This window comes from Rhodamnia argentea, chromosome 4 (assembly GCF_020921035.1).
Source record: "Rhodamnia argentea isolate NSW1041297 chromosome 4, ASM2092103v1, whole genome shotgun sequence".
Lineage (NCBI taxonomy): Eukaryota > Viridiplantae > Streptophyta > Magnoliopsida > Myrtales > Myrtaceae > Rhodamnia > Rhodamnia argentea.
The window spans coordinates 12,551,213-12,576,114 of record NC_063153.1 but is presented as its reverse complement, the minus strand read 5'-3'; the positions used below and the strand labels follow the sequence as shown (position 1 = coordinate 12,576,114).

The window sequence follows — 24,902 nt, the reverse complement described above, 5'->3', positions numbered from 1 at the left end:
GAATTACGAGAGCTGAGCGAGGGAAAAATTGAAATAAAAAAAATATTGTAGTTGCATTCAAAAAATGTGACTTTCCAAAGTATTTCCGGACCTACTTTGGGTTAAAGGTCTTTAAGGGCCTTTGGAAATGCAATTGCATTTCCTCAAAGTTGAGCAAAAAATAAACTAAATGCTATTTGCATTTGACCAAAGGACTTTAGAGCCCTAAAGCCCTTTCCAAATGCTGAACCAAACAAACCCTTAGTACTAAACCTTTGGCATTGTGTCAATTCAATCCATTCGAAAAATATTAAAATATTATTGAAAATCAGTCACATTAGCATCGGCCCGTCAAATGGACTGAATTGGTGCAAATACAAAAAGTTTAAGACTGAATTAGCAAAAAAAAATTAAAATCGAATTGACATAATTACAATAAATTTTTGACCTTTTTGACAATTCTCCAGTCTAATATTCATTCTTGTTCACATGCGTGGGTATTTTGTTGTCGACTGGCATTTCTTGAAATGATCTTTTTGTTTCACCAGTCGGTTACATGATCAATACAATTTTTGGGTTTCGAATATGTTTTCTCAGTCATGGATTTTTTGTTTCACCAGTCGGTTACAGATATGTGTTTTTGGCTTTTGAAAAGCATGGGAGGGAGCGAAATGAGCAATTCCCACCCATGGCATTATCGCACAAACCAAAGAGAAATTAATAAAGCGGGCCCCTCTCCAACCTGTGTCCGTCCTAGCCGTTGAACTTTTAAACTTTCCTTTTCCTTAACGTTCGAATTCTCACCTCTTGCTGTATATATGTATTCATAAGTCTCCATTCCATTTGAACAAGAAAAAAATCCCAGCTCCATCGAATTCGAAAAAAGAAAATGTCCGCCGCAAAGTCGAGAAGTTCTTGTTCGTTCCCGAATCTCCTGCTCTCTTGCTTCAACTTCCTTCTCTTCATCCTCTCCGCGGCATCTTTCGCCCCGGTGATCCTCCTCAGAACGCCCCCGACTTCGCTCGGCCTCGCCTTCCTCGTGATTTCGTCCATGTCGCTCGTCTCCTCTTTTGCCGGCTTCTTCTCCCAGCTCACCCGCTTCTGTTTCGTGACCCACGTCTCGATCCTCCTCGCCTCGCTGTCCGGTCTGGCGCTCGGGGTCCTGGCGCTGTTTGCCAAAGAAAGGTCGAGCCTTTCGCTGCTGAGGTCGCGGAGAGACCCGAAAGAGGCTAAGGTCCTGGTGAGGCTGGAGTGCGGGGTTCTGATGGCGATGCTGCTGATGGAGTTGGCGGTGCTGGTGCTGACGTGCGCCCTGCACAGTCGCTGGGTGCGGGAGTACGAAGGGCTGGGCGCGGAGCGGGACGAGGTGGAGAAGAAGCGGAGCATGAGGATGGCGAGAGTCCAGGAGGAATCGATGGCGAACGCGGCTAAGATCGCGGATGTCAAAGCCAAAGAGTTGGATGAGAGGATGAGGTGCAAGTACGGGCAGTGGATGAAGACCGATTTCGGAGGCTGAACGCTTCCCCGTCTCCGCTCGCCGCATCCGAAGCTCCTTCTGTCGTCGGGCCACTAGTTGGGTGGCCGTCTTGTGTAGTATAGACTATAGAGGCGCTACTCGATCTAACCTCCGCCGATCATGCGAGAGTTTAAACCCTTCGTTTTGCCCCGAGTCGAATTCAAACTTCAGTTCAAGTGTTCTTTGCTACAATGTCTGCTGCATGAATCTCTATCTTGACTTCTTCCTGCGAATGCTAAAAGGAGGGGGGGCTCCGATTTCCCTGTACCATACTTTTTATAAGCATTCGAATTCTCACAAGTCGAGAAATTGAGGGTTAATTGGTTTCGAAACGTGCCATAGGATTGATCCCCGCAGTTGATCAACGAGGAATGTCTATTTCCATGAGGGTCCGAGCTTTAGTGTCTAATCTCAAGGCAACTTTAAGGTTTAAAATATAGTCCTTGTAAGAACAATTTGGACTTTACTAAACATGATTGGTTGATTGATCTCACCTTGTTAGCAATTAAGATGCTTTCTCAGAGAGGTAAAGGTCGGATGAGGATTTCTTTGCGCTTGATTAAAAAGAAGAAGAAGCAAATAGCATACCGAATATATCACATGTTGCCGACCACGATTGAGATGTTTTTTAAATTTCGAAGATAAATTTTATTATATGTTAGAACGAACGAACACCAGCGACCGATTTCATGTCGTCGCCGATGAGGTACTTTCTCATCCACCAATCGGAAAAGTTGGTCCAATTCTTTTTCCGAATCAATCAAGATCGATTAACATCAAGTTCGTGGGTATTACAAGCACCTAATAATGAAAATGGAAAAGCCGCCAACTCATAAGACAGCGACGTGAACACTGATCGAGTCCGCATCAACTCTTTGCGCGTAGATTCCGTCACAAGAATTGCCGCTTTCGATTGCCTAAAGTTCTAATTGAAATCTCACCACAAGTATATAAATTATTACATTATTTTCCTATATTTTTTGAATTAAATAGGTCCGCGGATGTCACGCTTATCCATGGGTTAAATGTCTTTTTGTGTTTTTTAGAACATATAATATGTGCTGTAAGAGTGAAAATTATGTATGCTACCCTTTTTTTTTTTTTAAATCATTTGATGTCGCCACCTAACTTTTCTTGGAAAGGAGCTTGAATTGACTAAAGATAATGCTATACATAGATGACGGAAATAATGGATGCCATAGAAATAAAATTTCTTCGTCTTTGAATGGACAAGACGAACTATTGCGAATCGACACGTGTTTGCGCATGTTTGAATCTTCCACGCTTGCAAATAATAATGTGTGGCGGACATCGTGAAAGATCGTTAGGCGAAAAATTGATCGGACTAATCATATAAATTCGGGTGGTCAAACTAGTGGAAAAGGCGAGTGCTGTTATTCAAGGGTATATACCCTCGTTTTACCACATTATAAAAAAAATAAAACGATACCCTCTTTTAATTACCAGACACCTTTAAAAAGTTTCGGTTGTACTTCTATTAATGTTGTTTTAGTTCGATTCTGTTAATGTATGTTGGATTAGCTAATTAGCCATCTCGATATGCAAAATTAAGATGATGATGGTGGTAATGAAAGTTATGAATCATATGATTGCATATTGAAGCACAGGAAATAAGAGTAATTGAGTAATAAGAAGTTTGTTTTTATTTATTTATTTCAAGCTCTGTAATAAGGTGCATGACCAAGTAATATAAAATCATGAATTGGGCAAAGAGATATGAGGCTTTGGTTCAGTTTTTCTTTGCTATTTTTCCTTCGGATTTATCGGAAAAAAAAATACATTTATTTTAATTCTCAAACCATGTGAAACTAATCCTAATTGTGCTTGTGTAAAAACTTCCATCGATATCTACACGACCCTAACATTTTTCATGACTTCGCCATCATAGGATAAAATTAGGCAATCAAATACCAATTTGGCCCGAAAACTTCGCCGTCACCATAGTTGATGTCGTGTTAACATCGTACGGCGCTACGTTTGGCAACCGTCGTTAGCACGACAGACCCCCGAAGAATTGGTAATCAGATCAGATTAGTCATGTGAAATGAATGTCCTCGTGACATTAAGGGGAACATTTTACTAATTTTCCTTGATTTTTGGTCTGGGCCAGGTGAGATTTTGTTCATTGGACCGTAATGGGCTTCCGAAACGCAATGAATATTGGACCTATGTCCTAAGAATCTAAAGGGCCCTAATGAATATTGGCGCCGCCATCAACTTAATTAACAGTTTAATTTTCTCTTCTCTTTTTTTTTCTTCTTCCCTTTCTCGCATCGAAGGGGGCAGCTTTATCTTAATCTTAGAATACTTTTTGACTTTTTGACTTTTTAAAAGGAGCAGCACTTTGACTATTTATATTGTATTGAAGTAGGGGTGTTGACTAACCCACCTTGTGTTCTAGGCATGTCGAAGGCCATTTGATATTCAAACTTGATGTCACTTGACCTCCCAGCAAGGCCATAGAAGCCAAACCCTCTAGGCTCTAGTGTCTTTACAAGGTTCAATTATAATGTATTGCACAACAAAAATTGGAAATGTTCATATAATGCACCTCTATGCAGCTTAATTTTTCAAGGTACTTGCTCTAGCAACCTGTTTAACATAATATTAATTGCAAATTTGGTTTATTACACACCCGTCAGTCCGCCGTGTCCGCTCTTTATTGGGGATGGTCTAGATAACGGTTTTGATCGTATCCGCTTAACCCAAGACAATCTTGACATGAGTTTTTTTTTATGTGGTGATGAGTTATAGATAAAAAAATTTTCTTACAATTGAAAATCCTCCAAACCAAAATTGTTAAAATCTAGACTTTAGGTAAAACAATGGGGGGTTTTGTAAAATCATAATATTAAATCATAAGATTTTAACAACCGATGTGAAAATCTCGAAAAATGTCATTTTAATTATTTTACGTTATAGCTATATTAAACGATATTGTAATAAGCAGTGACTATTTTCAAAATCCTACATGTTATGCTTCTCACTTCCTTAGTGATGTGGTGATACATCACACACAATTTTAGGCACTAGACTTCTTTTAATATTTCATTAATTATCAACAAGTACGAATCCAATTTGCGATTTGATTAGTGTCGATTTATTTATCGGTCATCGTATTTTTTATTTTGTGAGATTTCGATCATTTTTACAGATTTTTTTTTTTTAAATTTTGTTCCTTCAAAAGCTAGAGAGAAAAAGGTCCAAAGACAATAATGACCCTGAGATTTTTTCTTTAATTTTTGTTGTCTTTTTCTTCCTCTGTGGCCAATTTTTTATTGTCTTTTCGAGTTGATGGCGGTCGAAATATTTATGTTTTAAAGCGTTTAGAAAGTCATTTTCTCTGCGCCACAGGAAAAAGGAAACGCAGGCCATGAAAACAATCATCCGAGAAAGAAAACAGAGACGAGAAAGAAAAAGCATTTCAACAAACACATGGAGGGAGAACGAGAAGAAGGTAGAATTTTCCGATCACAGAGATCACACATTATCTGTGATCTCTCTCTCTCTCTCTTACGCATGAGCGCGCTTATGCATACACCTGTGCATGCAATTATCGCCATCACGGTATTGCCGAATGCGGACATATCGTCAATCACATAACCAAAAAATAAATAAATAATAATCATTAATTGAAGCAGCTTGGTCGGGTTTGGGGTTAGGTTTTGATTGATGGGATGATGTAGGTTCCCATTTCGAGCTGTGGTTTCGCTTTCGTGAGGGTTGTGGGGTTGGTTTTTTTTCTCATGGGATTGGAACGTTTGCTCGAGCTCGCTTGATTAATGGAATTTCGGTTGGATTGATAGAGGGGCGAGTTTTCTTGGGTGTTGGCATTGGGGTGGAGGTTTAGATGGTACTGAAGAGTTTAGTTTTGCTGTTCGGGCATAAAGTTGAAGTTGGGTCATGAGTCCGAATTTGTGTGCTTCTGTTGAACAATGGACCTGAATTTTATGTTTTGATGTCAGTTGTGGCTGCAGAGAGTTGATGTTGTAGGAATTCAGATTTGCTTCGGAGAATTCGCAGGTAAGTCTGTTCTTTCATTTCCTTTTTGATTTCTTTTTTGTTGAAAATGTTTTGCTTTGGATGATTCTGGCCGAAGCTATTTAAGCTTTAATGTGGTCCCTGGATTTACTTATGCCATTTATGCACCTCTCTGGAAATATATATTGCCCATGCATATTTGGTGGGGAATTTTGGTTATTGGGCCATATCTAAAGTATCCGGAGAATTTTCTTTCAGCTCCCTAGGAGGTTTATTTTGCTTCGCCGGCAAGATTTTCCGTTTTGCTTTGACACACTTTTTCCAGGTTGTTGATTCCTAGGTTTGGTTGCGGATTGTTGGGCTTGGCAAATGAGAATATCGGGATGAGGGGTCTTGGGTGGGAAGTTGTCGATGGGAACCCCCGACAACAAACTATCCGAGCTGGTTGACTTAGTGAAGTCTTGGATCCCTCGGAGGGTCGAGCCAGCACAGTTATCTAGGGACTTTTGGATGCCTGATCACAGCTGCAGGGTATGTTATGAGTGCGATTCCCAGTTCACTGTCTTCAACCGCAGGCATCACTGTCGAATTTGTGGACGAGTTTTCTGTGCTAAGTGTACGGCGAATTCCATTCCTGCCCCATCTGATGAGCAGAAGACTGGAAGGGAAGATTGGGAGAGGATCAGGGTTTGCAACTATTGCTATAAGCAATGGGAGCAGGGGATAGTGGCAGTTGATAATGGAAACGGCTCCATTGCACCCACCCCTGGCCTCAGTCCGTCACCATCTGCAACAAGCTTGGCGAGCTCCAAATCAAGCTGCACCTGTAATAGTGGCAGCAGTACCGTTGGTTCCACTCCTTATTCAACCGGACCTTATCAGCGCGTGCCTCACAATTCCAGTCTTAGCACTCCTCAATCTTCCCAAATGGATCCGACTGCAATCGAGCAAGATGATGTAGCTTGTGGGACAGGAATATCACCCTACACAGATGCAGGGGATCAATCTTCTAACCAGTACAGCTTCTGCATAAATAGGTATCTCTTGCTCAAACTGTTATGGTTAGCAGTGTGGGTAGTCGATCCCCTCTGCTTTGATTCTTCACAAATGTTAAAGCATCAGTATGTTCTCCTGCATCTGTGTTGCTGGCTGTTATGTAAATTGAAGAACATTTGAGATGGGTTATGAGTAATGGAAACTGGCTTACTTCAGTACTCTGCCATAGTAGTTCCTGTCTACAACACGGTCGATTTGTTGCTTAGGAAAACTATCGTGTTATGAGGTCTAATAAAATAAACTGACTTATTTAAAATTTCTTACGCATACCAGGAGTGATGATGAATATGACTATTATGGTGGGTATCCTTCGGATTCTGAATCCAGGCAATATTGTCCTGTAACCGTAGACGATATTGCCCCCATGTATGGACCATATGAAGCCCATGCCGGTGAAGATAACTCCAAAGATGACGGTTGCTCCCCAGTACTTGAAAATTTTGCCTCCGCAGTTGTAGATGGTAGTAAAGAAGTAGGGCAACAAGAAGGGACACCGCAGCATGGTCTGGACAGTGAAGCTCCTATTCATGACTTTGAAGAAACTGATACAGAACCTGTGGACTTTGAGAACAACGGGTTGCTTTGGCTCCCTCCTGAGCCAGAGGATGAGGAAGATGAAAGGGAAGCTATTCTATCTGATGATGAGGATGGGGAAGGTGTCAGTGGGGAGTGGGGTTATCTACGCTCTTCAGACAGCTTTGGTAGTGCGGAGTACCGTAGCAGGGACAAGTCAAGTGAGGAGCACAGGAAGGCCATGAAAAATGTGGTGGAAGGGCATTTTAGGGCCTTGATAGCCCAACTTTTGCAGGTTGAAAACCTCTCCATGGACAATGAAGATGGGAAAGATAATTGGTTGGATATAATTGCATCCCTTTCTTGGGAGGCTGCCACACTTCTTAAGCCTGATATGAGTAAAGGTGGAGGAATGGACCCCGGTGGATATGTGAAGGTTAAATGCATTGCATGTGGGCGGCGGGGTGAGAGGTACCTCTTGTGGACATGTGACTACTTTATTTAGAGTTATTTATTCTGCTAAAGCTTTTTTTCACTCTTTTCTTGTAAATTCTTTCCATTTGTCTGCTTTGGGTGTGTTGTGTTGTTGAAAGGGGTTTTCTCCTCTCAAGAACTGCCAGTCGTGCACTTTTCATAACTTTTAGTTTCTTTTTAACATGTGTTGTCACTTGTTGTTTCTTTTATGTGTGTCATAACTTTTAGTTCATATAGTAGCTATGCCCAAGGCTTACATGCTTCTGGGCACTTGGTTTTCATGGATAGTTCAACATTATATGAGGTTGTTCATCACCGTCATATGGCTAAGGTGTTATTAAACAGTTGGTAGAAACTCGTTAAATTCCTGCTTGCTGCACTTTCAATATTGCTAGTTGCTTTCCTAATTGATCAGATGCTAGTAAACATCAACGGGGTTCGATTTAGGTATTTGTAGACAAGTTATGTAAAGTGTCTTGTCCATAAGCTATAAAACTGGCAGTGTGAATGTTGCAGTATAATAAAGTGAAAGAGAAGTCAATGCAATGAAATATATGAACTGAACTCTGATGGTAAATCTCTGCTAAATGTCTAGTTTAACCTGGGCTTGATTAAATTTCAGCTGGCTGAGCTCAACTCAACAAGGTATTGAAAGTAATGAGCGCGACTTGGTTGTTCCCAATTGCCATAGTCGAGTTAGTATTTGGGCTAGAGCGTCAACTTCAGGTCAAACTTGATAGTTGGAAGAAAGACAAAGCCTATAGTGTCATGCCATATGAAGCATAGACTAAAAGGCTGAGACGTAGATTTGATTTATTGAAAGTTTGGGTGAGCTATGAAGACCACTCAGCTTTTCGTGGTTGATGATCTGATTACTCGGACACTATCATAACTTAATCGGGCTCAGATAGGTGATCAGTATATTGTGATTATTCTCCCTGAGAGTGCAATTGATCTTGCTTTTGCGTATCTTTTTCTTTGAACTCAACTTCATGGACCTGAAATCCAGTTTTGGTGATGTTTGGATGATATTGTTATTGAATCTGACGAGATGTGTTAACTTACTGTGTAAACCTGTAAATTTAGTGGTATTTAGTTTTATCTGCTAACTAGTGTGTTGACTAATCTGGATTCTTCCTTTCATTTTGACTAAGCCTCATAACCTTTCTTATTGCATTAGGTCCCCCCTCTCTAGGATGTACTTTGGGTTTATTGTCACTGTTCTTAGTACTTATCATTAGACTGACATGATGATGTCACTTTTGTTTGCTCAGTAAGGTGGTCAAAGGAGTTGTTTGCAAGAAAAATGTGGCTCACAGGCGGATGACTTCCAAAATAGATAAGCCACGTCTTTTAATTCTGGGAGGAGCTTTGGAATACCAGCGGGTTACTAATCATCTATCAAGCTTTGATACCTTGTTACAGCAGGTTCATATGTTATAGCTTTCCGTTCTTGCTATATGACTAAATCACGGTTTTGTATCTAAGTATTCGGCAAGGTTTCAGTGTTAAATGTTTTATCTTAACTGATTTAAGTTTTCTGCTTCCTGCAATTTTTAGGAAATGGACCACTTGAAAATGGCAGTTGCGAAGATCGATGTGCATGATCCTGATGTTCTTTTGGTAGAGAAGTCTGTATCTCGCCATGCACAAGAATATCTTCTTGGCAAAGATATATCTCTTGTTTTGAATATTAAGAGGCCACTGTTAGAGCGTATAGCTCGCTGTACTGGTGCACAGATTGTTCCTTCAATTGATCATCTTACATCACCCAAATTGGGGTATTGTGAGACGTTTCATGTGGAGAAGTTGATGGAAGAGCACGGTAGCGCGGGCCAAGGAGGAAAGAAATCGGCAAAGACGCTGATGTTTTTTGAGGGTTGCCCAAAGCCCTTTGGTTGTACTGTAAGTCTGGCATAAATATGTTTCTACATATTGAGTGAACCATCTTCCCTGCCCTCTCCCTCTTTCCTGCTTGATCAGATGGAAATGGTGAAAATCAGTTATCTTTGCTTGATCTGATATGGTTGACTAGTACTTTGCTTGATAATTTTCTGAGTGGACATGAGGACTCACTGTTACATCATGGCTTTGCTTTAATATTTAGGAGATCTTCCCTCAGTCTCAAATGATAGCTCTAGTTCTTTGAATGAGGTGGTTTATCAGTCATTATCTTTTGGTTAGGCTGATTTTTATCATATGTGTATGTTGTGAGTTTTGTGTTGAAATTACGTTTTCAGATGAATTTGTACCTCCTTGGGACAATTTGAATAAAATATTCACACTATCGAAGAAAGATGAGACTATAAAAGGTGGATTTAGATGCATCCTTTGACTAAACTATGGCTGTTAAAAGCAGGATGTGATGACCCCTTAGAGTGACGACATTATTTGGGTTTCTAAAATAGTGGGAAATACTTGCAAGGATCTCTTTTTAAAGAGGGTGACAATTGCAATGTCGTACAGTTGGTAGGTTACCCACGACAGGTTATTAATGCTGTCAATATTATGGGCTTTCGAAGAAATTTCAATTTGCCCACTTCCTATGAATGGCAGCTGAGAGGATTAGATTAGCTTTTTTAGGGCCATTGGACTTAATTTAGGTCATGATGTGCCGCAATTGTAAAGGTTACTTTACTTTTAAGTTGATTGTAGTGTTAATTTAGAACTCTTAATAATAATTTTCTCAGAAGAGAAATATTTGGAAAATAATTGAATTATGCATTTAGGTCAATCCATTAGTTTTTAATAGTACATATAATGGGAATCTGTCAAGATTGAATGAGAATTTAATTTTCCAATCTGTGAATGAACAAACTAAATAAGTAAATGGCTTTTCTTGGTAATGAATTGAGTGTGTTGCTTTCCATATGACCAAGAAAGGTCCTTTGCTTCAGATTTTTCTCAAGGGCGCCAATGGGGACGAGTTGAAGAAGGTGAAACATGTTGTTCAGTATGGAATTTTTGCAGCTTATCACTTGGCGCTAGAGACATCATTTCTTGCTGATGAGGGCGCATCACTCCCAGAGCTACCTTTGAGATCCCCGCTGACGGTTGCATTACCTGACAAACCATCAAGTATTGAGAGGTCCATTTCCACTATACCTGGTTTCTCTGTCACATATGCTAGTCCTTCGGATGCACGACCAGTTAGTGCAATGAGTTTACATAAAGGCTTTGCATTGGGTGGATCCTTGCCTGCCAACCCTTCATCCACTGACAAAATGGAAGGTTCGAGGTTTATTTTTCCTTTTAAAGGTTTTATTCTCAACCTTCATATGAGGACTCTATCTTAAGGTCTACTTGTTCAATTGTCCCGTTCACCTTTTCTTTCTTTTTCCTCATCTTAGGGTTGGACAAGTTGGATCTTAAGAGCAATGAACTTTTGTCAAACCATTTTGCGGAGAATTTTAAAGTGGGCGGACGGGAATCTTTTCCAATGACATCTGCAAGCACATGGAAAGATGATTCGGACAGCAGTTTTGTCTCTAATGCTGGCTCCACTTCTGAGAAGGTGGGACAAAGTGACGGATTTAGGCATGGTAACAACATAGCAGATACTGTTGTGAAATCAGATTTGGCAGCTGCAAAAGATGGGAAGAACCATAATGGGGAAATGGGCTCTTCAAAGGAAGAATTTCCTCCTTCTCCTTCCGATCATCAGAGCATTTTAGTTTCTTTGTCCACAAGGTGTGTGTGGAAAGGAACTGTATGTGAAAAGGCTCACCTCTTACGCATTAAATACTATGGATGCTTTGATAAACCCTTGGGCCGGTTCTTGCGGGATCACTTGTTTGACCAAGTATTACCTTTACCCTCTCCTTACAAGTTGTTTCTCACACTGAGCATAGTTTTTGCAATATTAGCTCCTGCCCCCTTCCTCATCCTTCTTCTTCAAAAGCATGAGCTACTATTAACAAACAATGTTTTTGACAGAATTATCGTTGCCGTTCGTGTGACATGCCATCAGAAGCACATGTTCATTGTTACATTCACCGGCAAGGCAGCCTGACTATTTCTGTCAAAAAACTTCCAGAGTTTCTCTTACGAGGAGAACGTGAAGGAAAAATATGGATGTGGCACAGGTGTCTGCGGTGTCCTCGGAAGAGCGGCTTTCCTCCAGCAACTAGAAGAGTACTTATGTCTGATGCGGCGTGGGGATTATCTTTTGGGAAATTTTTGGAGCTGAGCTTTTCCAATCATGCTGCTGCTAGTAGGGTTGCTAGCTGTGGTCATTCGCTACATAGAGATTGTCTCCGCTTCTATGGGTATGGTTCTTTCCTCACTAAGATCCTATACATGCTATTGGCCAAACACAGAAATTTAAAAAAAGAAAAAAGAAATCTCAGATGTACTGGCACTTACTAGATGGAAAAGAACGCCTTTAGATGTTCTCATTTATGCCCTAGGATGAACAGATTCTTCCAGAGACTATGTAGTTAGGTATGCCAGGCTGTTCTGATTGAAGACAGGCTGAGAAAATTAGTCGCAGTTCCTTCTGGTTTGAAGTTATTGGAACACTCTGCTGTGGTGGTTCACTAAATGGGTTGATCAGGGCCCTGGGGTTACTACATTCAATTCCACTTTTATAGCATCTAAGGACCTATTTGGCAGCTGCTTCTGCTCTCAAAAGGTGTAGCAGTTCTTATTTTAAAAGTAGAAGCTGATAGAAGCACTTAAAAACCTTTTTCTTTTGAAGAATCCCAATGGTGTTCTTTGGGCTTTTGTTAGATTGGCTATTCTATCACTAGATTTTTAAAACTATTGGTAATTTTTAAGGACAACATTTATTCAGGGGAGCTCATTTCCAGTCTGAAAAATATCAATGTTGATATAAGCATACATGAAATTTTTGTTAATCATTTGAGCACATTCAAATATCACTTGCCAAGCACCCATGGCATGTCACGAGAAGGCATCAAAGCTACAACAAAAGCTATGGCAATGCCCAATGGACAAATACTTGTAACTCATGGCTAAGAGCTTCTTATTGCAATGTTATATATTGTCTAGGGAATGCTGCTCTGACATTATTTTTTCTTGGTAATTGAGCTGCATATATATGTCATCTTGACCTAGTTTCATGATGACCCACTTCATTGTTATCTGACATACTTTCTGACATGTGCAGCTTTGGGAGAATGGTTGCTTGCTTCCGCTATGCTTCTATTGATGTTCATTCTGTTTATCTTCCACCAGCAAAAATTGAGTTTAACTATGATAATCAGGATTGGATTAAAAAAGAAGCAAATGAGGTGCAACTGATGCATATCCTATTTTCTCAAATATTTTTTTTATGATAGATGATCGATAATTATTAACACACCATTATTTTGTTTAACAGGTTCATGAGCGAGCACTACTCCTATTTAATGATATCTATAATGCTCTTCAAAGGGTGACAGAGAAATCACCTCCTGTGACGTCACTGGAAGGCAGTGATAAATCTTCAGAATCAAGAAATCAAATGGAGGAATTGGAAGAGATGCTAGTTAAACGGAAAGCAGAATTTGAGGTGGGGTGCATTGCAACTAACGTGTGTAATTAATAAGAAAAAGGGAAAAAATTAAAAATTCTTTCACATTATTATCTGTTCAGTATGCCTGTGAACATATCGTGCTAATATATAATGGAGGGTCGTAGAGTTGCAGTATTTTGACACTAGTCAACTTCATGGAACGTGGTTTGGTAACGATTTATTTTCTTCAGTTTACTCCTTGCCTTTCCTTCCTTTTTTCAGGGGTCATGGGAGTGGGTTTTGGGGTGGGTGTAGAGTGGAGTGTTGTGAGGGCAGTAGCATTCTTTTTTCTTTTTGCCTGAGATAGTTGATAACTTTGTAGGTCTGTCTAAAGATATTTTTATAGTTGGTAGCATTTTGGCACTTGCCAACTTCTTGGGGTTTGGTTGGTAAAGGCTATTGTTTCTTCTTTGCTTCTTTTTCATAACTTTTTCTTTTCTTTTTGATTAAAAAGGTTTTTCTTGTCTTTAGGTTCTTGTTGGACAAGGCCCATTTACACTATGTATGACTAGATAAACTTCATTATCAAGACGAAGTGTCATTGTCCAATTTTTATCATCTTTGGTACTTTTGATTCACATTTATAATTTTAAGCATTCCACTTATACTATTAATATCCATGTAACTCATTATTTCTGGTGTTGCCCATTTTAGGACCCTCATAGTATTATGTCCTAGGGATGATGGATTGGCCCTAGCAACCAAGATGTGTGAACTTGATGAAATTCTTGATTTAATTATTCACTTGCATTTTTAACGTGATAATGCTTGATCAAATCTATAGCTCTTATGATTATCAGTTACGTAGTTTATTTTTGAATAATAATTGGGAAGCAATTATTAGGATGAAATCTAGTAATGTAAAGACAAAAGTTACGAAAAATATCCTGTCCGCCTTAGAACGTGGGGTTTCACTAGCTACTTTCTTGTCATGCTTGTGCATCATTTAGATTGCTAAACCAACTAGTGGGTAGTTAGGCTTCCGAAGATTTGGCTGCCATGACATTTCTGCCTTGTGATAGGTTTATTCATCGAACTACGGTCTTGCAGTCCTTTCTTATTTTTTACATGTAGGCAGAATTGTTGTTTACTAGTCACATTACATGGCATGTAATAATTAGAAAAAGCTTCTCTTGTAGAGAGAGATTTCCTTATTAGTTGGTTATAGTTCTTTCAACATATGTTTTCTTTGCCTTATGCAGTCTCATTTATAATTCTTCATGCTGCAGGACCTATTAGGAAAAGTGCTGGCTGCAGCTGGAGAGTTAAAAGTTGGCCATCCCATGATTGATATCCTTGAAATAAATAAATTGCGAAGGCAGTTACTCTTCCATTCCTACACTTGGGATCGATGCCTGATTCACGCGTTGAGAGCTAATAATAAGAGTCTGCAGGAAAGTTTGAACAGCTCTACTCAAAAACCTAGTACTGCTAAGGAGAAAACTGTCACTTCTGTGGAGAAGTTTGTTGAGACTGCGGCGCCTTCTAATACTTCTAAAGGCTTTAGCAGTTGTGATTCCTTTCTTCTGGAGAAAAAACCTCTTCTAGGCTTTAATCAAGTTGAAAATGGCAGGGAAGGTAGTGAGTCTGGTGGAGGTCTCGAAATAAAGAATTCAGACCAGGATCTAAACCATAAAAGGCAAAATGATAGTTCTGTTTCTTCTGGTGCAATTATTGGAAATTCTGATCCCCTGGAATCTGGAAAAATTGTGCGGAGGGCCTTATCAGAGGGGGAGTTCCCTATAGTTGCAAACTTATCAGATTCCCTTGATGCAGCATGGAGTGGTGAAAGTCACCCGTCAAGTACGGCACCTGAAGTGAACAGTAATTCAGCTGCAACCAGTTCTTTAACTGTCTCAACTTCAGCCAAGGCAAGGTCTGAGTCAGACGTTCAGGATAGTGAGCAAATTGGGAAGGCGACTGCGAGTTCTCTCAGGGAACTTCCATTGAAGGGAGGTGACAACTTGAACAGTCTAAGCAGTGTGGGAATGAGTATCCCAAATATCTATAGCTCTTTTAATACTTACACTGCTAATTATCAGAAGCTTGGTATTGGTGAATACCAGCCAGCGTATGTCCTGTCGTGTTGGGAGTCAGAAAGGCAAAGTGGTGCCAGGTTTTTTCTCCCAGTTGGTTTTAATGATACCATTGTGCCTGTTTATGATGATGAACCGACAAGCATTATAGCTTATGCACTCACCTCACCAAATTATCATGCGCAGCTATCTGACTGTGAGAAATCAAAAGATTGTCTGGATTCTTCAATTTCATTGCCTCTCTTTGATTCAGTAAACTTACTCTCACTCAGTTCATTGAATGAAGTAACCTGGGATAGCCTTAAAAGTTTTGGATCAACTGATGAGAGTGTCTCATCCACATCTGGATCTAGGAGCTCCCAGAACACGGACCCACTTTTGTCCGCCAAGGATTTGCATGCTAGAGTATCTTTCAATGATGAGGGCCCTCAAGGAAAGGCCAAATATACCGTGACTTGTTATTATGCAAAGCAGTTTGAGGCTTTAAGGAGGATTTCTTGCCCATCGGAATTGGATTTTATTCGGTCTCTTAGTCGTTGTAAGAAATGGGGCGCCCAGGGTGGCAAGAGCAATGTTTTTTTTGCCAAGACCTTGGATGACCGATTCATCATCAAACAGGTTACAAAGACAGAGTTGGAATCATTCATCAAGTTTGCTCCTGCTTATTTTAAATATTTGTCTGAGTCGATCAGTTCCGGGAGTCCAACTTGCTTGGCTAAGATTGTCGGTATATATCAGGTACAGTGACCGTTCTTTTATGAGAGTTGCTTAAAAAGCAGTTGGCATTGTAACAGCTTACAGACATATCTTTGTTAATTTTAACAGTATACAACAATAACAAGCAAAATGACATATACGGTCATTTCCCTGCATCACTGGACATATATTATTAGCTTCCCTTGGATGGGGTTGTTCTTAATAAGCAATTAAAATTTCTTGTAGATGAAGTGGATATTGATTGGAAAAAGGTCTTATTCGAAAACTCTTCTGCATATTTGTTTGCTACTGATACATATGCAGTTTTGGTTGCTTCCAAGGTCCAAATTTTTTTTGTAATTTCTGTTGATTTTTTTTTTTTAACTAGTGGAAAAATGGTGCCTTGTTGGTAGTGTTAAATATGGCTCTCATTTATTTCTCTTGTTGGATTTAAAGGTTTCTTCCAAGCTCACTAAAGGAGGGAAGGAAACAAAGATGGATGTTCTGGTGATGGAAAATCTTCTCTTTCGCCGTAATATCACACGCCTTTATGACCTTAAAGGATCTTCCAGAGCACGGTACAATCCTGATACCAGTGGGAGCAATAAAGTACTATTGGATCAGAACTTGATCGAAGCAATGCCAACCTCTCCGATATTTGTTGGTAATAAGGCAAAGCGGTTGCTTGAGAGAGCTGTCTGGAATGACACTGCATTTCTCGCTGTAAGTGTAACTTGCTTGTGTACCAGGGGAAACATCAAAGCCCCTTTTTAGGTTGGCCTCCTGTTGAAGATGCGTGACTTTTTATACTGATGTTGGACTTGTTGCGCAACTTTATTTTCACCAGTCGAAATAGAATGTTCTAATCATACTCTTTTGGAAATGGATAGAAGAATAAGAGCAAACCTATTGCAACGCCTTTTCAATTTCAGTAATGTAAGCTGTCTTTTCATTGGGATTTCGTTCTGTTTTTGATGTGTAAGTGGTCTCTTATGTTTTGTTAGTTGCTGTTTGTTGTCCTGCTAATGTGGATATTATGGTCTTGCAGTCTATTGATGTGATGGACTACTCATTACTTGTTGGAGTGGATGAGGAAAGGCAGGAGCTGGTTCTCGGGATTATCGATTTTATGAGGCAATATACATGGGATAAGCACCTCGAGACTTGGGTGAAAACGTCAGGCATTCTTGGTGGGCCAAAGAATGCCTCTCCGACCGTGATCTCCCCTCAAATGTATAAGAAACGATTTAGAAAAGCTATGACTGCATACTTTCTCATGGTGCCAGATCAGTGGACACCTCCAACAATGATCCGCAGTGGCTCCCAATCGGACGTTTGTGAGGACAATTCCCAAGGTTGGAACACCTTAGATTGATAAATGTCACATTTTTTGCTGTATGTCCAATAATGTTAGTTCAAAATAATCATCTTCTTCCTTTTTTTTTCTTCCCTGTATTATACACCTTCCCCTCTTCTATTCTTTTCTCCTTCCAAGCTCCATGCTTGTTGTTCTGATAGATGTACATGTTGAAAATTCTCTCTTTAGTCAGCAGTTAAAGGTTCTAAATGCCAAGTGTTTTTGTTATCAAGGGCATAATGCCTTGCTTCTGTTCTGCTTTGTACAATGTCTTATAGCCAAGCCAGAAAGGTAAAAAAAGGGAATTACAGAATGTCCACTCTTTCTTGGTTGCGCATGTCCGTGCTTTATCATCTCTAAATGCCAATTCGCAACAGCTGGTTGGTAATTTTCTTTTGCTTTGACAAAAGATGCAATGAACTGTTTCTGCCGATCACAATGCTTGGTATCTTCTTGAAATTGTCAGAAGTAAAACATATTGCAATTCTAGTATGTATTTTTCAACTAATCTCTATGCTAGGCAACCACTTCTTTGTGTTGAAGTTGTTCATATGAAATCCCCTAACTTTTCAGTGCAAGAGAGGATCCAACAACTAAAGAGTACTGCCATACAAATCACTTGGCATAAGGACGCTTCAAGTATTAATATTTGTGTACGGTATTCACTTTGTTGCTAATATTTTTTTGTTAGATTATTTGAGTGCCAAATCGGAAAAAAAAAACGATCACTTTAGTGCCAATGACGAGAAATTCTGGCTATCTTATCCGAATTGACACTTAAATAATCATTTTTCAAAAAAATTGGCACTTAAGTGATCCAAAAAACGATCATTTTAGTGCTAAATTGGAGAAAAAAAAAAGATCACTTTAGTGCCAACGGCAAGAAATTCCAGTAGCCTCACCGGAGTTGGCATTTAAATAATAATTTTTTAAAAAAATTGGCACTTAAGTGATCTAAAAAAAAAATATTCACATTAAAGTGAGCGCCTTACATAAATATTGACACTTGAGGTATCTTGTTTCGCAAATCACTCTTGCCATTTCTTGAAGTGGTAACCACACCCTTCCCTGGATAGAAGATTCTACAGTAGACCTTGTAGCTTGCTGGTCTGTGATGTTGGGCCTGAAATCGGCCCACTTCACTGCTGACCGAGCTCTAACCCAGGCCCACTTTTTTTAATACTCGGAGCGGAATGTGGTGTTAGGCGGGTCGACGTTGTGGGTCCCTTGGGCCCAACCCATGGGATTCACAATCCCCACCCATCTCCGATCGCACGAAGAAGGTGGCTGTGTATTCCCTGCCGAGGAACGCCTGGTCCGTCACATTGTTTGAGGGGCCCGATCTGGCAATTTTGGATCGTGGAGCCCGCTTTCCGATTCGGGTCCAAATTTCCCTGGGCCGTGATGGTGTCGAACCGGCCTGCCATGGGGTTTCTTTGCTGGATGATACAGTACTGGAAAACGGCCGTGGCCGTCCCCGAAGATGAAACCTATCGTTCCCGTGATGAGGCAGTCACGGTAGAATTGTCGACCGGGAAAGTGCTTAGAGAGAGAGTCCCGGGATGTGTCGATGTAGCAACGGTACGGCACTACTCAGTCCGCCGACGATAGTAGCGCTCCAGCTTGGAACTTTTAGGGCCCGGCCGTGTTCTTGAAGGCCCATGTCTTGGGCTATAAATCCCCTCCCACCAGCACCTGTATGCATGAGCATCAACCTAAGCTTGGAAAATAGTAATGAAACCCAATGAATTCATTTCTTGATGCTGATAACGAGCAAAATTTGATCAAATCAAATATAAATTTGTGATCGTAGGTTTGACTTTGACTTACTGGAGGTGGCAATGGAATTAAGGCGGACCATAATGGGCCGATCGAATCGGAAATCGCCCGAATGTGACCGAATTGGCCGGTTGGATCGAGGTTTCTGGTTTCGGGAGAGAATCAAATTGACTAGACATGACAGATTTTTTTTGAAAAGAAAAATTAATAGTGTGACTTCTAGGTTTAGCGAGAAGGCAATACAATTAACATTGATGGTCCGGTGAATATGTCATTAACGAAAAATATTTAACGACAAATCACAAAAAAAAAAAAAAGAATTTGCGACTGGTCCAATGATTGGACTGCTTGGGGAACGACTCTGTCTAGTCATTTTCAAGGCGGGACCGGACCGGATCGAATCGTGAATCGATCACCTCTAACCGGAATAAGCAGGAGACCTATTCACATGGTTCTTGGTGGCAAAGATACAATGGTCCTACGCATGCCTAACCAACATCAAATTTCCAACAATCACTCCCCAGATTCACATTCTCCACACGTTCTCCCTCCTTCACGTGCCTCACTGTTCTCTCTTCCTTCCTCTTTTGGGATTGCCCTCCCTCTTCCTACAATTCCCTGATTCTACTTCTCCGCAACCAACCATGGAAATTCGGCCTCGTCGTAGCCGTCAGGGTCGCTTTCGCTAGCGACGAGCGATTCGCGGTTCGAGCCGACCTTGAGGTTCTCCAGTTTGGCAAACTGGTTGGAGACGATGGCCAGGCTGTTGCTGGTGAATTCCGTTTGAATTTCGCACTGCTTCCCTCATAATCGGATGTAATGATAATGACCGATCTGTTTCCGGCCTCCTCGATCCCGTACAAGCACGGTTTTTTTTTGGGTCCAGGATCGCATCATTAAGCCGTGTCGTAATGTCGCTGACAATAAGCACCATGCTGCTAGCCTTCACGTCCTCGTCGTTCCCTTGAACGGACGAAACCGATTCACGGATTTGACTAATGGCGTCGTTGATGAGGAATTCACAATCCTTGATTGCTCCATGGACTAGCCAATCACTAGCATCATGAATTATGTTCACCGTTTGCGATAACATTAATATATATCCTAATTGATATATCTTAATTGATCCGTAACTTATTAAAAGTGGGTCAAATTGGATACGTTGATAGGCTCGGACTTGGGTTATCTATTGGCGATTTCTCTGGATAAAGGTGTTGAACTTCTATTGCATGTTCTCAACAAAAGTATAAATGTATATGACGAGTTCATACATCTATTCAAGCTAGTCATTTCATAGAGAGTGATGTGACTCTCTACATGTGATGATACCTAATTCTAAACTTAAAATCAAAGTAGTTGGTGGTGTTTTAATGACTAGCAATGCGGACCAATGTCACCTTATGTCTTGACAAAAAACTTAGTGAAATCTTCACTTCATGTAGCACATTATTCCTCGCAATCGATTGCTTCGGGTTTGATTTGAGAGTGCGATTTGTTGCTAAAGCATGAACGATAACGTCGTGTTTGGCGCCTTGCAAGATCCATGAACTCGGACGACTAGAGCGAGTGAAAAAAGGAGGCGAAAATTTGCGAGAAGCCATCGTTTATACCCTTTAATCATGTTTAGCCAAAAAAAGAATCAAATTTCTAAGTACAAAATATAACATCATCATATTGATAGATTTTGCAGATCGGCCTTAAACCCTGAGGCCAGCCGTGTAGGCCACACCGGTGGACGGCAACCAAGAGTTCCCTTCAATGAATTGGGCCACGGTGAAGTTAATTGCTTGCGCCGTGTTATTCAACAAGTGATACCCGGGCCATTTGACCCGGCCGGTGAGACCCGCGCCCGGCCCGGAATTCGTGAACTCCCCATAGTACAAAGTGTCCAGGGCAATATCACCATTCCACTCGAGCCATCCTTCTGGCCTGATGGCATTGCTCATGTAAGACTGCATGAATATGGTCCTTGAGTATAACTTCCACGGCCTCCCTAAGTACGTCGGCGTCGAATTCACGGAGGGCGCCAAATCCGAGTCGGCTGAGACGTTGCAGAACTGGAACGAGAATCCCGTGGGCTGGTTCGGGTCCTTTCGGCCCTGGGCCGTGACGGTGTTCTTCTGCTGGGGGAGGCCCTTCTTGGCCAGGATCTGGCAGTTCTGGAACACGACCGTCGCGTCCCCGAAGATGAAGTCCACAGTCCCGCTGATGCGGCACTCGCGGTAGAACTGACGCATCGTGTGGGTGTAGAGCGTGTCCTGGTAACCCCTGACCGCGCACCGGTAGTAGACAGATAGGTCGGAGTCCGATCGGAGGGCGACGGCCTGGTGCTTCTGCGGGCCGGCGGAGTTCTCGAACGCCATGTTCCGCGCTATGAACCCTCGGCCGCTGACGGCTGCATTTTGTGATCGACAGTGTCAAAAGAGAATGCTGAGATGCGCAACTTTATGGGAAGAAAACGTGGGCACTCGACAGCACCAGACTGGTTTCCTTTTGAGGTGCTCGATTCGGAGCATAACTTCACCAACAAGCGACCTTAGTCATGTTCCGAAAAGATGATCACCAAGGACATTAAGTTCATTATAACGTGAAAAATAATCTGGATACTTAACCCCTAAATTCAGTAAAGCATAGTAAAAGGTAAAAAATTTAATTGACCCTTCCGTACATGATGATTTCTACATCCGATGGCCAAGAACAAACAACAAAAGAACGTTCGGGTAAGTGAACCCTAATAATTTATCCCTAGACCCGACGTGCACCCGACCCATCTCGGACCGACATTTCGATTTACTTTGTAATATATTCACTAAATAAGGAGGGACACCATATGGGATCATCATGGTACCAAAGGTGCAACATTAAGAATCTCCATCACTACCACCGCCACAATAACAACAGATACACACAAAAGAACAACTTGAACAGACTCTTCAAGTGAGCATCAAGTGAACATGTTGGAGGGACCCAAATGCATGTAATTCTTTTCAGTGAACCCAACTGACCAAATGTATGTGCATTTAAACCAGACATTATGTGTCTCAAGTTCGACCGTTGGACATAGGTTATAACCCGATACTAGGAAAAATATAAAAACTTTAAGAGGTTATAAGGCTCACCAAATGTTGCTGTCCGGAATGTGGTCCAACCGTCGACGAAGCTCCGATTACCTGAGATCACAGTCGCATCCATTCCGTCGCCAACCATCATGACATTCCACTTCTTCTTCTTGATCTCCACATTCTCCCGATACACGCCCTTCTTCACGTAGATCACGAACCGGCGCGTCCCGTAGTCGGGCACGGCCGCGACCGCGTCCTCCACCTTGGTGAAATTGCCGCTCCCGTCCTGGGCCACCACTAGATCCGCCGCGACCCCGTTCGCTTGCAACAGCTTCCGGTCCTCGCGCTTCACCCAACGAGGAAATCGGGGGCTGTCGTCGAAGAGCTTCCGCCCCGGGCGGCCTTTGCCACCACCGCCACGGCCGCTGGTGGAGTTGGAAGATGGGTGGACCATGGTGAGGAGCTCTGTGACTAGTGAAGTAATTTGGTCGAGACTTCCGGAGACGACGCTCTTGACAATGCCACTAGTGCCCTCGAAGCCATCTTTGCATGTCTCCTGGTTTGCAAGCGCAGCGCTTAGCCATGTCCTCAAGTCAGAACTGAGATCCCCAGTGCTGTTGTGTTTGCCTGAACGAATAATTAAATAAATATGCATTATTTAAATAATAAAAAAAACAATTCGAAAGAGTTTAAAAAAGCATAAAGTTAATAGGGTAATAGAAATCAATAATGATACAAGGGTCCATATAGGACTCTACCGCGATCATTAAAGTACGAAGTTGTAACCTACAACATCCTAGTACCCTTCGAAAATAATTTCATGTTTCTTATCTTTAATCTCATATATTTAAATTGTCGCACTGTTTCCATCGATACCCTCAATTCCTCATCGAGGAAAAATATCAAGAACAGCACCGAGCACATCGACAAAACTTGTGCTTGGAATCAGGAAGACAAAACAGAGGGCAGGAAGCAACAGAGAAAAGTGGGGTCGTCACCAGATGGGTTCTGAGCGGCGGAGATGGACCAGCTCAGCTCGTCGGTGGAGAAGTCGAGCAAGTCGAGGCAGTCGGAGACGGCGTTGGAGAGCCGGAAGTCGCCGAAGACGGTGCCGAACTGGGACACAATGCCGATGACCTGCCTGAGCACCTGGACGGTGGATCTGAGGGAGCTCAAGAACTGAGAGGACGGCACCGTGAGGCACTCGGTCTGCAGGAGGCCCGGGGCTGCCGCCGACCTCGGCGAGCTGCCGCCCGAGCGGGCAGAGCAGCAGAGGAAGGCGAGGAAGACGATGACCGCGGAGGCAAGCTTAGGAGCCATGGATGTGAGGGAACATGAAAATGAGAGAGGGAGAGAGAGCGAGCGCTGGGGGGCGAGTGTATTTAAGGCTTAAGAGGGGTGAGAGTGGGGTTGGATTTCTCGAGATTAGATTAGGTGGTGAGGGGAATTTATTAGGGGTCTTGTGTTATATCTGTGCATTAATCATAAAAAAAAAGGGTCAACTATTTGACAGCTAGATGATGATTTATAGTAAATTGATCTACCTTATAAAAAGAATATCAAAAGTAGAGATGAGCATAATTCGAGGCTAAAATCTAGAACTTGAAACTGAACATGTGGGGAACATGTTTGGTTTTAGATTTTCGGGTTTGTACGATAGGTTTCAGATTCTAAAAATTGATAAAAATATTTCAATAGGTAGATTCCAAATTTCAGGTAAGTGGAACCTAGAACTTGTAATAGGCATTTATTTTTTTTAAATATGTTTTCGTGTGATCTTACGATATTCCATGGCGATCGATGAGGAGTGTGTAATTTAGAGCTACTAGTATGAGTTTTCATTTCTGACGATATTTATGACTATGATTTTTACTTTATTAATGTTTCACATTTACTCGCGCATCTAAATAAAAGTTGCAGTTAAGTGGATTGTAACAGCAAGTGGTGGTCATTAAATATGATGATTCACTACATTCGTTCAATTAAGAATATGGGTGGAAGTTGGGTAAATTATGGAATCGCCTCTAGAATTTATGACAGGGTAGGTTCCAAGCTCCAAAAAATAAAGAACATATTCGACGGGTAAGTTGCAAGTGAAACTTGTATGAAACCCGAAAGATGAAACCTAAAACCGCCCATCCATAATTGAAAGAGAAGAGTGAGTAAAATGAATAAGGAGGGTGCAGTGTGAATTTAATTTATGATTTAGTGATATAATGAAGTTGTAATCAATATGTTTTGGAAATGTAAAAAGAAAAGAAGACCTTTTCATGTCAACTCTTAGGAAATTGAAAAACTTGCTTTTTATTACGTGTTTTTTCATGGTTTAAGGTTTTCTAAATGACTTAGTGTCAAATTTTTGGGCATAAAGACATCTCAAGTGCTATTATTTGTGTACGGTGCTCATTTTAGTACTAATATTTTTTTGGATCACTTAAGTATCAAATTGGAAAAAAAAGATCATTTTAGTGCTAAAGGCGAGAAATTCCCGCGACCTCACCGGAGTTAGCACTTAAATAATCATTTTTCAAAAAAATGACACTTAAGTGATCCAAAGAACGATTACTTTAGTGTTAAATAGAAAAAAATAACTTTAGTGCTAACAATAAGAAATTCTTTAGACCTTATCAGAGTTGGCACTTAAATAATCGTTTTTTTAAAAAAAAATTGACACTTAAGTGATCCAAAAAAAATATTGGCATCAAAATAAGCACCATACACAAACATCGATACTCGAAGTGTCTTTTTGCCCTGCTTTTTTTGATAGATCACCACAACTTCCCTCTAATCAAGGTAATTATCATAGTAAAAGACCGTCTGAAATGGGTGACGTTATCATTCATTCTTGTTTGCGGAAACTAATTCCAACTAATCTTGTGGGTGCTGAGTGATAAATATGATCATAAATCATATA

The 24,902-nt window shown here is 41.1% G+C and overlaps 3 protein-coding genes across 5 annotated transcripts; 2 read left to right on the top strand and 1 right to left on the bottom strand.

The window, feature by feature from the left end:
- Window positions 1-868: 868 nt before the first annotated feature.
- Window positions 869-1,495, top strand: LOC115746716. The gene has a single exon (XM_030682603.1). The coding sequence runs from the start codon at window positions 869-871 to the stop codon at window positions 1,493-1,495; it is 627 nt and encodes a 208-aa protein (XP_030538463.1).
- Window positions 1,496-5,240: 3,745 nt separating this feature from the next.
- On the top strand, window positions 5,241-17,481 carry LOC115746671 (1-phosphatidylinositol-3-phosphate 5-kinase FAB1A-like). Of its 3 annotated transcripts, none has more exons than XM_030682540.2 (13): window positions 5,242-5,539; window positions 5,823-6,534; window positions 6,827-7,537; window positions 8,815-8,968; window positions 9,101-9,445; window positions 10,438-10,798; window positions 10,891-11,342; window positions 11,477-11,808; window positions 12,672-12,795; window positions 12,885-13,055; window positions 14,288-15,832; window positions 16,247-16,513; window positions 16,839-17,481. In XM_030682540.2, exons 2-13 carry the CDS (start codon window positions 5,909-5,911, stop codon window positions 17,163-17,165), a joined length of 5,415 nt encoding a protein of 1,804 aa, XP_030538400.1. In that variant the 5' UTR covers window positions 5,242-5,539; window positions 5,823-5,908; the 3' UTR covers window positions 17,166-17,481. The 3 variants fall into 3 exon arrangements, with proteins under 3 accessions (XP_048134287.1, XP_030538400.1, XP_030538404.1); XM_030682544.2 differs by having other exon boundaries at window positions 5,243-5,539; window positions 10,438-10,771; XM_048278330.1 differs by lacking the exon at window positions 16,839-17,481 and having other exon boundaries at window positions 5,241-5,539; window positions 16,204-16,441.
- A 3,031-nt stretch (window positions 17,482-20,512) lies between these two features.
- LOC115746760 (pectinesterase/pectinesterase inhibitor PPE8B) lies at window positions 20,513-23,412 on the bottom strand. Its single transcript, XM_030682671.2, has 3 exons — window positions 22,987-23,412; window positions 22,046-22,615; window positions 20,513-21,321 (listed from the first exon to the last, which is right to left on the bottom strand). The coding sequence occupies exons 1-3, from the start codon at window positions 23,306-23,308 to the stop codon at window positions 20,624-20,626; spliced, it is 1,590 nt and encodes a 529-aa protein (XP_030538531.1). The 5' UTR covers window positions 23,309-23,412; the 3' UTR covers window positions 20,513-20,623.
- Between the last annotated feature and the right edge of the window lie 1,490 nt (window positions 23,413-24,902).

Bases quoted from the DNA above. Each gene is read 5' to 3' on its own strand.
- LOC115746716 (XM_030682603.1), top strand. From the start codon at position 869: ATGTCCGCCGCAAAGTCGAGAAGTTCTTGTTCGTTCCCGAATCTCCTG.
- LOC115746671 (XM_030682540.2), top strand. From the start codon at position 5,909: ATGGGAACCCCCGACAACAAACTATCCGAGCTGGTTGACTTAGTGAAG. The intron at 8,969-9,100 runs GTTCATATGTTA...TGCAATTTTTAG, and splicing joins TTGATACCTTGTTACAGCAG to GAAATGGACCACTTGAAAAT. The intron at 10,799-10,890 runs GTTTTATTCTCA...TCCTCATCTTAG, and splicing joins GTTTATTTTTCCTTTTAAAG to GGTTGGACAAGTTGGATCTT.
- LOC115746760 (XM_030682671.2), bottom strand. From the start codon at position 23,308: ATGGCTCCTAAGCTTGCCTCCGCGGTCATCGTCTTCCTCGCCTTCCTC. The intron at 22,616-22,986 runs GTGACGACCCCA...TTATTCGTTCAG, and splicing joins CGCCGCTCAGAACCCATCTG to GCAAACACAACAGCACTGGG. The intron at 21,322-22,045 runs GTGAGCCTTATA...CACAAAATGCAG, and splicing joins ATTCCGGACAGCAACATTTG to CCGTCAGCGGCCGAGGGTTC.